Source organism: Miniopterus natalensis, chromosome 18, assembly GCF_054644295.1.
Source record: "Miniopterus natalensis isolate mMinNat1 chromosome 18, mMinNat1.hap1, whole genome shotgun sequence".
NCBI classification, from domain to species: domain Eukaryota; kingdom Metazoa; phylum Chordata; class Mammalia; order Chiroptera; family Miniopteridae; genus Miniopterus; species Miniopterus natalensis.
In genome coordinates, this window is record NC_142098.1 from 39,516,635 (window position 1) to 39,529,398 (window position 12,764).

At 57.9% G+C, this 12,764-nt stretch overlaps 2 protein-coding genes across 2 annotated transcripts; one reads left to right on the forward strand and one right to left on the reverse strand.

Moving 5' to 3' along the window:
• Positions 1-2,868: 2,868 nt before the first annotated feature.
• Positions 2,869-7,260, forward strand: LOC107531779 (uncharacterized). The gene is made up of 6 exons (XM_087827450.1): positions 2,869-2,896; positions 4,242-4,442; positions 5,012-5,053; positions 5,400-5,546; positions 6,762-6,890; positions 7,085-7,260. The coding sequence occupies exons 1-6, from the start codon at positions 2,869-2,871 to the stop codon at positions 7,258-7,260; spliced, it is 723 nt and encodes a 240-aa protein (XP_087683576.1).
• A 636-nt stretch (positions 7,261-7,896) lies between these two features.
• LOC107531831 (kallikrein-1) lies at positions 7,897-12,764 on the reverse strand. Its single transcript, XM_016205979.2, has 5 exons — positions 12,719-12,764; positions 10,270-10,426; positions 8,873-9,159; positions 8,605-8,741; positions 7,897-8,052 (listed from the first exon to the last, which is right to left on the reverse strand). The coding sequence occupies exons 1-5, from the start codon at positions 12,762-12,764 to the stop codon at positions 7,897-7,899; spliced, it is 783 nt and encodes a 260-aa protein (XP_016061465.1).

The window sequence follows — 12,764 nt, forward strand, 5'->3', positions numbered from 1 at the left end:
GTTTTCTAATTCAGTCTTCATGACATTTCCACATGGTGGGAAATCTTATCCCCACCCTACGGATGAGAAAACTGTGGCTCAGAACAAAATCACAGAGCGGGTGGTGGTGGTGACACAGGATTTGGGCTGGGGCTGGGGCTGGGGCTGGGGCTGGAAATGGAGTTGGGTACCCGGCAGAAGGTGAAGTCTGAGTGCTAAGGGCTGGAGGAGGTTGAGGCTGAGGTTGAGGCTGGTGTTGGGCTGTGGCTGGGGATACTGAGGGCTTGGAGATTGGTAAGAGCATGGAGCTGGAAATGGGTTGGGTTGAGTTTGAGAGCGAGGTTCACAGGTGATAGGGATGGGGTTGCAACTAGGTGTTGAGATCTGTAAGGGGGATGGCTTGGATATTGGCGAGAAGATGAAATTGGAGTGGGGGTGGGGATGGGCATGGACATCACAGCAGGGAAGGTGGGTGAGTTTGAGATGTGCTGGCGATGGCAACGGGAAGTGCTGTGGGGACTGGTATTGGGGCTGCAGGTGGGGCTCGGTTGGAAGTTGATATTTTTTACCGGGATGGGCCGGGGAGATCGGTTTTGGACTGGGGCTGAAGGTGAGGATGGGGATGGGGTTGGAGTTTGGTGGGGAGGGGGTTGGGTATCACGCACGGTAGGTTCGCCTTCCCCCCGTGTCCCTAAAGGAAGGACCTCAGTGCCGTGCCTGCCAGGATGCTGATAATGATGTTGGAGAAGTCCAGAATGGGCAAGTTGGAGATGGTGAAGTAGATGATGTTTATGAGTATGATGCAGAGGAAGAGGCTGGAGATGCCCGCGGTGAGGAAGAAGGCCCAGGAAGAGTCCAGCAAGTCTGGGGAAGGGAGAGAGTCGGGAACGCCAGGATGAGTACCGTGTAGGTGAAGATGGGCGCAAGGTGGTGAGGATGGGGCAGTGGGGACCATCCTGGGGAAGGGAGGGTGATCTGGCGGGAGCGAGGACCATCGCAGAGGAGACAGGACAAACCTGGGGCAGTGAGGGTCATCCCAGGGAAGGCAGGAAGGGGCCCCTGGGACAGAGGAGAAATGAGTCCCAGGAGTGGGGAGGCTAAGGCAGGCCTTACAAGCTTTGTGGTCTTGCTCGCGCAGGCAGGAGATGTCAGCACACCGCAAAAAGAAGATAGTGTTGATGGGGATGGTCTTGGGCCCAGCAGGGTCCCCAGGAGGCAACAGTGGCACCTGGAAGTGGATCCAGGGCTGGCCTAGAGTGATGAGACTGAGGATCGCCATGCCAAACAGGCTCAGCACCAGGCTCAGCAGGCGGCTGATCTTCTTGGCCTCATGCAGCAGCCGGGTGCCTATGGGCAGCTGTGAATATCTGCGAAATTGCCCACTTTGAAACCTGCAGCAGATTGCCCACCACCAGTGTCAGCGCTGAGTCCAGCCCCCAGTCCAGCCACCCCAGGTCCAGCTGCCAGACCCTGTCCCGCCCAGTCTAGCCTTCAGACTCTATCTTCCTTATGTCCATCCTTCGTGCCTGTATCTCCCAGGTCCTGCCTTGCCTGCAGATCTAGCTTCCAGGCCCTGCCACCCCCAAATTCAGTCTCTAGGTTGAATCACACGTCCAGCCTCTGTGCCATGCCCTACCCAGGGCCAGCTTTCAGTTCCAGCTTCTAAGACCTGCCCACACCTAGGTCCAACCTCCAGTCTCAGATATACCAGCCATATTTCTGGTCCCTGGCTGCTGCCCCTCCCTACAGATTCTAACCCAGAACCTGGCCTTTTGCCTGGACCTCTGCCTCTCACCCGCTAGAACTGGCCACGAAGCTTCCTGGCGGTATACTGTAGATGGTGCTGTCGTCTGAACTTGTGCTGAATTGGAAGCTGTACAAAGAGTCTTTGAAAACCTCCTGGGAGGCGCAGAGAATTGAATCAATGCTTTCGATACTGGCCTGGGGACTGTTAGTAATTGAAGGGGGGACATCCACTTGGGCCCGGCTTGCTACTTTCGAGCCTTTAATACTTAAGTGGCGAGTCTGGGTTGTTGGCAGGTCGTCTTCAGAAGTGTCTTCAGTCGTGCAGGCGACTGACTGTATACAGGTCAAGGGGATGGGGGAAACTAACGAAGACCTGCGGACACTGAAGCGGCGAGTTTGGAAACTTGGTGGGACGTCTCGGGTATTGAAATGGGAACTGTGGATAATTGGTGGTGTCTCTTGAATACTGACTCGGCGACTGCTGCTAATGGGTGGTGGTGTCTCCTGGGTACTTGTTTGGTTATCGTTACTAATGGGTGCTGTCTCCTGGGTGCTGACCCGGCGAGTGTGGAGAATGGGTGGAGTGTGGAGAATGAGTGGATGTTCTTGGATGCTGACCCGGCGAGTGTGGACAGTGGGTGGATGTTCTTGGATGCTGACCCGGCGAGTGTGGACAGTGGGTGGATGTTCTTGGATGCTGACCCGGCGAGTGTAGAGAATGGATGGAGGAGGGTCTTGGGCGCTGTCCCTGGGCATGTAGGTAATTGGTGAAGGGTCTTGAGCCTCATCTTGGGTGTTGTTGTTGGGAGCTTCTGGAAGGAGATCTGACTGGTTGTTCTGTTGGTCAGATTGGGACATGTGGAGATGCAGGCCCAAGCCAGTCCCCAGATGCACTCAACAGTCTACCAACTGCCTCAGCCCTTCTTTCCAGGCACCTCTGTGGCCACCTGGAAGTCCGTTGGTCTCTCTCCAGGATTCAGGCTCTGTCTCTTGGGGTTTAAGTCTCTTTGTCCCTTCGTCAGTGTTTCTTGGTCTCCCCTACTGTCAACAGGCAGGCCTCAGGGCTCCAGGGTGGCCTGCAGCTGGGGGCAGGGGGAGGTTCCATGACAGTTGGAGGGGTTCCAGGAAGTTGGGACATTGGCCATGAACTCATCCTCCACACTAGACCTGTGTGAGTGACATGGGATTTGGGGCTGGGGCTGGGTGTGTTCAGTGTGAGGTCTGGGCAGGGTCAGGATTAGGTCAAGAAGAGGTCACAGCTATGTCAGAGCGATGAGAGGACTGAGGGGTAGGGAACAATCTCAGGGTGGAGACAACAGGGTTAGAAAGGGGCCAGAGTGGGGTCAGGACTAGGTAGAGCTGAGTCACCAGCATCTCTGAGATCAGTGCTAACAGTTTCCTGAGGGCCTGAGATCTGAATTTACAATTCCCTCTTCCTACCTGCCCCACCACGCCCCGCCCCTCCCAGGGCTGTCTCTGAATCCATTTCATCTCTTTATTTATTGCTTTCTCGATTTCCATGTCTCTCCTGGCTCCCTTTCTTTCTCTGTCTCTATCTCTCTTTACCTTTCTCTGAGGCCTCAGGGACCCAGAGAAGATGGGGCTACTCAAAGGCCTACAATTCACAGGGCTGGTGAAGGGCTGGAGAGAGGCCCACAGGGGTTCAGGCACCCCAACGTGTATGTGCAGCCTTTCCCATCAGGAGTGGGGACTTGCAAACTACTCTTTCCCTCACCCTTTGGCTTTTATGATGATCTTTTGAAAAACTAACAAACAAACAAACCAAAAAAAAACCAAAAAAATCTTACCAACTCTTACATCTTTTTTTTTTTTTTTTAAATCCTCTTCTGAGGATAGTTTTCCACTGCTTTTCAGAGAGAGTGGAAGGGGGGGGGGAGAGAGAGAGAGAGAGAGAGATGATGTGAGAGAGACACATTGATTGGTTGCTCTCTGCAGGTGCCCCGACCGAGGCTCCAACCTGCAACCCAGGTACATGCCCTTGATGGGCAATCAAACCTGTGACCCTTTGGTGCTCCGGCCAATGCTCCATGACAGTTGGAGGGGTTCCAGGAAGCTGGGACACTGGCCATGGACTCATCCATAGGTCTTGGCCTTGTGAACATACTTTGGAACCTATGTCTTAGTTATGTGTATCCTAGGTTGGGCTTTGTAACATCAAAGGACATAAGGGAATGAGGTCGAGAGTGGGGATGGTTCTAGAGTTGGGGAATAGGGGCCAGAGGATGGGGTTGAGTTTGGAATGGGGTTGTGGATGGGGGATGAGTTGGGTATGAGGGTTGGAGATGGGAATGGGGTTGTGTTTGGGGTTGAGGACATGGGGCTGTGAATGGTGCTGAAGAGAACAGGAACAGAGATGGGGGTGAGGTTAGGGTCGGAGTTTGGGTGGAAGGGAATTGAGAACGGGGTAAAAGGTGAGGTTTGGGTGAGGATGGACACTAGCATGCAGCAGAAGGGTGCAGGCAGATCCTGACCCCCAGGACTCGATTCTTTCCCAGCCGATCCAAACTTCTCCTGGGAAGAAGACAGAAGGTTCATCCTACGGGGCTGGTCCCTCGTCTTCAGCATCCTCGCGACCCTGATGCTGCTCAGCGTGGTGGATGGGCGTATGGCCTTCCTGGTGGGTTCCTACAATGGCTACGTGGGCTTCTGGACTAACTGCAAGAAATACAAGTGCGCCAACCTGGGCGAAGTTACAGGTCAGTGGGGCCATGGACAGGCTATGGGGTACTCTGCACAGGGCTCTTTGGAGATTATCAGGGGCAGGAATCTTCAGGTGTCCTTGGGGGAAATCTTTACAGTGTAAATAAAGGGTCTCTGGAGATTCTCTGAAGGTCTTGTCGAGGGTGTCTCCTGGAATTTTTTTTTTTTTTTTTTTTTTTTTAGTATATCTTTATTGATTTCAGAGAGAGGAAGGGAGAGGGAGAGAGAGAGATAGAAACATCAATGATGAGAGAGTCACTGATCGGCCGCCTCCTGTACACCCTCACCTGCAGATTGAGCCTGCAACCTGGGCATGTGCCCTGACCAGGAATTGAACCCTGATCGCCTGGATCCTAGGTCAACGCTCAACCGCTGAGCCATGCCCGGCCGGGCTGTTTTTGTTTTTTAATATGTCTTCATTGACTTCAGAGAGAGGAAGAGAGAGAGAGAGAGAGAAGCATCAATGATGAGTAATTGATTGGCTGTCTCCTTCACACCCGTACTGGGATCGAACCCCCAACTGGGCCATGTGCCTTGATCAGGAATAGAACCTGGGACCTTTTAGTGCACAGGATGATGCCCATCCAACTGAACCACACTGGCCAGAGCATCTACCTTCATTTCAGATCTCCAACGAGCACTTACGAAATTTTCAGAACACTGTGTAGTTTTAATATTATTTATCTTAAGAGTCAGTGGAGCCCTGGCCTGGTACTCAGTGGTTAGGGTGTCATCGCAATACACCAAGGTTGCGGGTTCGATCCCCAGTCAGGGCACATACAGGAATCAATCAATGATGCATCAATAAGTGGAACAACAAACTGATGTTCCTCTCCCTCTCAATAAGTTATGCCTGGGGGCCTTTTGGGGTGCTGTTCACGGGTGTCAGCAGGAATGAGTTTGGAGGCTGACCTTAGAGAGGGTCTGGGGATGACTGTGGGACAACCCCCCAGTTCTCATCCACATGAGCATGGGCTTCGCGACGCTGGCCCTGGCCCTGAGTTTCATCCTTCTGGCCAGCATGGGCCTCTCCTTCCAGCCAGTCTTCCGCCGCCTCAACAAGCTTGACCTTGCCTTCAGTTTCCTCAGCTGCAGCATTGGTAAGTGTTGGCTTGGGGGAGGGGTGCCCCCCACACCCCAGCATCTGTCCCTCAGGAGGTGTATCTCAGAGTGTCTGTCCTGCAGTCACCTGGGTATGTCCTTAAAAGTTTCTTGGAATCTTTGCCTGCTCTCACAGTTCTCCTTTCTCTGTCGTTCTCAGTCAGGGTGAGTGTGTGGGGGACCTGCCAGGCATCTCTGTCATGCACGTGTGTGTGAGTGTGTAAGTGTGTGTGTGTGTGAGTGTGTGGGTGTGTGTGAGTGTGACTGTGTGTGTCAGAGTGTGTGTGTGTGAGAGTGTGTGTGTGTGACTGTGTGTGTGAGTGTGTGTGAGTGTGTGTGACTGTGTGTGGGTGTGTGTGAATGTCAGTGTGTGTGTGTGTGAGTGTGTGGGTGTGTGTGAGTGTGACTGTGTGTGTCAGAGTGTGTGTGTGTGAGAGTGTGTGTGTGTGACTGTGTGTGTGAGTGTGTGTGAGTGTGTGTGACTGTGTGTGGGTGTGTGTGAATGTCAGTGTGTGTGTGTGACTGTGTGAGTGTGTGTGAGTGTGTCTGTGTGAGAGAGTGTGTGTGTGTGACTGTGAGTGTGTGTGAGTGTGTGTGGGTGTGTGTGTGTGTGTGAATGTGTCAGTGTGTGTGAGTGTGACTGTGTGTGTGAATGTGTCAGTGTGTGTGTGACTGGGTGAGTGTGTGTGTGGGTGTGTGTGACTGTGTGTGTGTGTGAGTGTGTGTGAGTGTGACTGTGAGTGTGTGTGTGTGAGTGTGTGTGAGTGTGTGTGAGTGTGACTGTGAGAGTGTGTGAGTGTGTGTGTGTGAGTGTGACTGTGAGTGTGAGTGTGTGTGTGTGTGAATGTCAGTGTGTGACTGTGTGTGTGTGTGTGTGGGTGTGTGTGAGAGAGTGTGTGTGAATGTGTCAGTGTGTGTGAGTGTGACTGTGTGTGTGAGTGTGTGTGTGTGTGAATGTGTGAGTGTGTGTGTGTGACTGTGTGAGTGTGTGTGTGGGTGAGTGTGTGAGTGTGTGTGTGAGTGTGTGTGTGAGTGTGTGTGAGTGTGACTGTGTGAGTGTGTGTGTGTGTGAGTGTGTGTGTGTGTGTGTGTGTGTGTGAGTGTCAGAGTGTGTGTGTGTGTCTGCCTGAGGGGGCTGTCCTGTCTCTCTTCTTTCTGGGGGTCCTGGGTACCTGTTTAGCCTTGTGTCCGTCTCTGGCTCCACCCACGTGCAGGGCTCCTGACTGTCCTCAGCATGACGCTCTTCGTGGTTAACTGCCAGGCGCTGAAGCCGAAGCCGCTCATATCCTACCTGCTTACCACCTACCTCTCCGGGGGCGGCGGCCTGATGATGCTGTGGGCCGGTGAGGGCGGGGCCTCGGGAGGAGGGCGGGGCCTCAGGAGGAGGGCGGGGCCTCGGGAGGAGGGCGGGGCCGGGGAGGCAGGGGCGGAGCCCGGGGAGGCAGGGGCGGAGCCCGGGGAGGTCTGCCCGGAGGCGCGGCGCGGGGCCTGGGGCTGGGCTCGGGGCCCGACGGCCCACCTAGTGCCTCCTCCGCAGGCGCCCTGAACTACTTAAACCACTTGGGCTTGTGGAGCCAGGGGTCGTCGGTCTCCTGGGACCGGCGGGTGAGCTATCGCCGGTGGGTCAGACAGCAGTCCGTCGCAGACCCCAAGCTAGCCCTGGGCCGGGCCAAATCTTCCCGGTCCCAGGGGACCCCCTCCAAGCCTCTCTGAGCAACTGTTTCTCAGGGCACTGGCCTAGGTAAGCGCGGCCAGGTGCGGGGCCCGCCCCCTCAACGCGGCCACGCTCCCGAGGTCAGCCCTCCGCCGCCGCCCCCTCCCTACGGACATGCCACGGCCCCCCTGGACGGCTGACAAAGCCGGGTCCCGCAAGCTTGGGCCCACTGGGTCCTCCCCTGCCCCCCCGGAGGTCGGACGCCGCCCCCCCGCTCCGCGCGCAGCCCTCCCGGGCCCGGCCGCCAGGGCGTGTGGCCCTGCTCGCGTCCCAGGGGGCCCGGTCCCGCCCCCGCCCCCGCCCCCGCCCCCGCCCCCGGACGGCTACCCCGCCCCGCGGCCGACACGACCCCGCCCAGCTCTCGGAGCAGCCGCGCGGGGCGTGGCCTGCGGGAGCTCCGCCCGCCCTTCCCGGCCGCCCCGTCCCAATAAACCTGGCCCAGCCTCTCCAGCGCGACCCCCAGCGTCCGCTCCCTGGGCCCGGCCGGCGCGCGCGGGTCTCGAGTCCCTGCCTCGGCCTCTGCCGGTCAGTCTGCCCCTGTCCTGCCCCTGCCCCTGCGCCGGATGACGCCAGAACTCGGTGGGAATTTGATGCACATTTGGTTTTACTGGGGGTCGGGGACAGGGCGGGGACATTCAGGCGTTGGCTGCCATGGTCTCCTTGATCCAGTCCACGAGGGGCAGAATTCTGGTGAAGACGCCGGGCATATTGGGCAGGCCACACGGGATGTGGCCCCAGGACGTGATTCCTTGAAGTTCACCGTCGCAGATCAGCGGGCCCCCTGAGTCACCCTACAGAAGGGGGCGAGGGGGAGAGAGTGAGGTCGCTGAGGCTCCGGGCCCTGTCTGCAGACCTGTGTCCAGCTGTGCGGAAAGACACTATGGTCCCCCGGTCCACTCCCAGGAGAAGGTGGGCAGGATTCCAATAGAGAGGACAGTGGGTCCAGCAGCAGCCAATGCGGATGGGACATGAGGGTCCAGTTTCTGTGTATGGGGGCCAGGGCCCAGGCAGGAGGACAGTCCCTGCAGGAAGGAGGGGCAGGATCCACCTACAGGAGCCTCCCACCCCAGGGCTCATCTCAGGTGTCACCTCTCTCAAGGAGCGGTCTGGGACTGGCCTATGAATATGTGCTAGCGGGAGGAAGGGGTGAACTATGATGGGGAGGACCGAGATGTGGATGTGGATGTGGAAAGGAAAGGGCGGGGAGGGAGCTGAGGCACTGGGGGGCTGCCACATCTGGGCGGCCTCAGAGACACGCGCCTGGATAGTCTGAACCCCAGCCCAGAATCCGAGTCCCCTCCCCCAGCACTCTGAGGCCCTGGGGGGGGAAGAGATCCGCTCACCAAGCAGGTGTCCTTGCCACCCTTCAGTTGTCCAGCACACAACATGACATCTGTCACCTTCTCTGGGTGGGCTTTGGCACACACATCGTTGGGCAGGATTTTGAGGTCCACACACTGGAGCTCATCTGGGAACTCCACTACGGGCCAGGAAGAAACATGGCTGTGGCCCCTGCCACGTGGCTCCTCAGCCCTCCTCCCTCAGGCTCCAGAGGCCGGTCCCGGCCCCCTCCTCCCGACCCCCAGGCGCCCGGCCTCCAGGCTGGCGTACTTGGATAGGATTGGATGGTGCCCCAGCCAGAGGCGAAGCAGGTGCTCCCCAGCTGGGGTGCCTGGGTGGGCAGCTCCACGACCTTCACGGTGTCGGTGATCTCCGCGGGCTCCACCAGGCGGAGCAGCATGAGGTCGTAGCTGTAGTCCTCCCCTGGGTGGACGGTGTGGTTCTTCAGGAGGCTCAGGTTAAACTGAGGGTGTGGGAAGCTCTTACTGACCTGGACGTACTGTGCTGTGTCTTCTTGATCAAACAGGTTGTGGCGACCCAGCCAGAGCTGGTAATTGCTGGGGAGAGAGTGAGGAAGGGGTTGAGGAGAGAGCAGGGGGAGAGGGCGACGGGCCGGTCCCAGGAGAGGGAGAGACCAGGGGAAAAGCTAAGCGTGCATGGAAGATTCAGAATCGTGGAGAAACACACCGAGGAGGCGAGAGTGCCACCTTGCACCCGGGTGGCGAAGGGACAGAGGGGGAGGGAGGGAGGGAGGTTAAAGAAAGGTGCGGGAGTGAGAATGCAGAGCGGGAGCAGAGGGAGAGCCAGGGAGAGACCGCAGGGGAAGCGGGAGTGAGGGCACAGTGAGGGCGGAGAGTGAGAGATGGACAAACTGAGCAAGTGAGGGGGGAGGAGAGAAATGGGGGCCGAGGCGGCCAGGGGGTGACAGGGCAAGGCAAAAGGCAGTGGGGGGGCAGGTGGGGAGGAGGGGCCTGCGACTGGCTCAGCTGCAGCTGGGGCTGTGGGGCTGGTTCCCCAGCGGGCAGGTGGCCTGGCCCCCAGCCCAAGGTCAGCATCCCCCCCCAGCACCCTTCCCTTCCTTCCCTTTCTCACTTCTCCCTCCTCCCTCCACAGTCCTCTGGGCTCCCTCTGACACCAGCCCTTCCCTGCGCGTGGCGCTGGAGCTGGTGGAGTATCCTGGAGGGTGGGGCTGGGCAGTGTGAGGAGCCCCCTCACACAAATATTGGGGACAACCCTCCCTTTTCTCTGGGGGTCCCCTTCAGTTCCATCCTGGGGGGGTACGCAGTAGTGATGGGGAGAAGGAGGCAGAGGCCCAGAGAGAGAGTCAGTAGGAAGCTGGAGGGTGAGACATACAGTGACAGATGGACAGAGACAGGGAGAGACAGAGACATGGAGACAGAAGAGAGGGAGATAGAGACAGAACCACAGTCACAGAGAGAGAGAACACAGAGCCAGTTACCAAGAGACAGAGCAGGGCAGAGGAAGACAGAGACAGACTCAGGCAGCCATGGGAGGGCTTCCTTGGGGTCCCCCATCCCAGCCCTCCCTGCCTCTCTCCTTGTGACCCTGGACTACAACCTTTCCTTTCTGCTTCGGGACCCCAGCCTCCCCCAAAGTCATCTGAGGGGACAGTAGGTAGAGGCCCCCCATCCTCTGCCCCTACTCACTCGCTTATGCAGTGCGCAGCCGTGAGCACCCACTGGGGGTCCACCAGGACGCCCCCGCACTCGAAGCGGTTGTAATGGTACACGGCCACCTGCCAGGGTTGGGGGTCCTCACAATCCCAGCCTCCCACAATCCGGGACTGGATGGGGGGAGCAGCACCTGCGGAGGGGGTGCTGAGTCAAGGCTGGTGGAGGTGGCAGTGGGCCCAGGGGACTGGACTAGGGGAGGGAGCGGGTTATGGACACATAGGGGCATGAGGACAGAGGACCAGGATCTGAGGACAAGGGCAGAGGGTGTTGGGAATGGCCCAGAATTCTGAAGGCTCTGAGACTGCGGGTTGGGGGCTGGTCCTGGGTGGGGAGACGTCATGTTGAGAGCAGAGCCAGCCGGACCCAGCGGGTGTGGGGGTTGGGCTTTGTGGGGATGACTTGGGGTCTTGGACTTGGGGACAAGAGGCTGTGGGTTCTCAGAGGGGAAACCAAGGTTACACGTCTCAAGGGAGCTGCTCAGGCCCGGCCAGGCGTGGCTCAGCGATTGAGCATTGATCTAGGATCCAGGAGATCGAGATTTGATTCCCGTCAGGGAACACGGCTCCATCCCCAGTCGGGGCCAGCAGGAGGCAGCCGATCAATGACTCATCGTTGATGTCTCTCTCTCTCTCTCTCCCTCTCTCTCTCCCTCTCTCTCTCTCTCTCTCTCTCTCCCCCCTCCCCCTCCCTCTCCCTCTCTCCCTCTTCCTTCCTCTCTCTGAAATCAATAAAGATATATTAAAAAAAAAAAAAAAAGCTGCTCAGCCCTGGCCAGTTTGGCTCAGTGGTTAGAGTGTTGACCCACAAATGGAAGGGTGTCAAGTTCAATTCCCGGTCAAGGGCATGCACCTGGGTTGCAGGTTCCATTCCCCAGCCCTGGTCAGGGCACATTCTGGAGGCAACCAACGGATGTGTCTCTCTCACATCGATGTTTCTCTCTCTCCCTTCCATGCTCAATGGAAAAATATCCTCCAGTGAGGATTAACAAAAAACAAACGAGCAAAAAAACAAGAGTGAGCAGTTCAGAGGCTGGGGAGAAAGGATTTGGAGGGGTAAGGGGCTTCCCGGCTGGCGAAATGGTTGGGGCCTTTTGGGGGATTGGGCTTCTGGGGCTTCTGGGAAGGATGTGGATTTGGGGAATCCTGGGGAATCAGTTCTGAGAGGCCGAGAAGAGAGCCTGGGGAATTTGGGGTGGTAGGGCTTCCTGGCTGGGAGAATTCAGGGTTCCAGGCAAAGAGTGGCAGTGAGGGTCTGGCTGGGAGAGGCATCCTGTAGGGTTTGGGGCCCTGTGAACAGGGTATGGCATTCTAAGACAGCAGGTGGCCCCCAGAGAGGGTTGGGGTCAGGAGTGGGCTCAAAAGGAGGGAGAGCCAGTGATAGTCATTCTGGGATAGGGCGAGTCTATGGAGATGGGGTCACAGTCAGCGGGTACTGGGGGACCTGGGGTCCCTTGGGAGCGATGCCAGGACAGGAATGGAGAAAGAGGTACACCAGGGGCCAAGCAACTGTGGGAATGCAGGAAGGACCCACATGATGTGGGGTTTCTGAATCCCATGTTGGGGTGCTTGGGGGAGATGAGGCAGGACAGCTGGGCAGGGAAGGCATTTGGGATGCCGGGGAGGGTTTCATCCCAGAAAACCAGAGCTGTGCTGCTGTAAGGGGGGAACCAGGTGGGGAAGGGCCGCAGCTGGAGGAAGGGTGGAGGTCCTACAGGGAAGGGGCATGTGGCTGGGGAGCTGCGTGGGAGTCCCAGGGCAAAGCATCGGGGAAGAAAGAGGCAGTCAGAGAACCCCCACAGCAGGATGGGGTGCCCACCTGGTCATGGACCAGAAGGTCTGTTTTGGAAGAAGTGGAGGTGTCTGATGGAACTTGGGGGGTCCTGGGAGGATTGGGGGACCAGATGCCAGGGAATGGAGGACCTGGCTGAGAGCTGACAGCTGGATGGGAAAAGTATCCAGGGAATAGTAGAATTTGGGGACTCAGGAGCCAGGCCATTGGGCCATAAGGATCTAGAGGGGTAAGAGGGGGTGGTCAGGGTCCCAGGATTGGGTGGGATGGGGGGCTCCTTGGAAGAGATGGAGTCCCCCAAAGAGAGAGACTGAGATGGGCCAGGATGCCCCCTTGGTAAAGGGGTTGGGGGCGGGACCTGAGTGGGGGCCAGTAGAAAGTCCAGGGGGTTCCTGGGAGGGAGCAGGACCTAGTGTGGGAGCGAGGGCTGTGGAGAAGGTAAGAAGGGGGGAGGACTGGGAGAGATGGGAGGGAGCCCGGTGCCCTGGTCTGGGGTGGACTGTGGGCTGGAGGGGCACAGGCTGGGGTGCTGGGTGGGAGGGAAAGGACTATTATTATATTAATTATATTGGGGGGTGAAGGCAGCCTGAGAGTCAGGGCCCGCTCCCCTCCCACACTGTCCCCGCTGTCTTACCAGTACCGGCCAGGGCCAGGGCAAGGCACAGGGCCAGGAACCACAT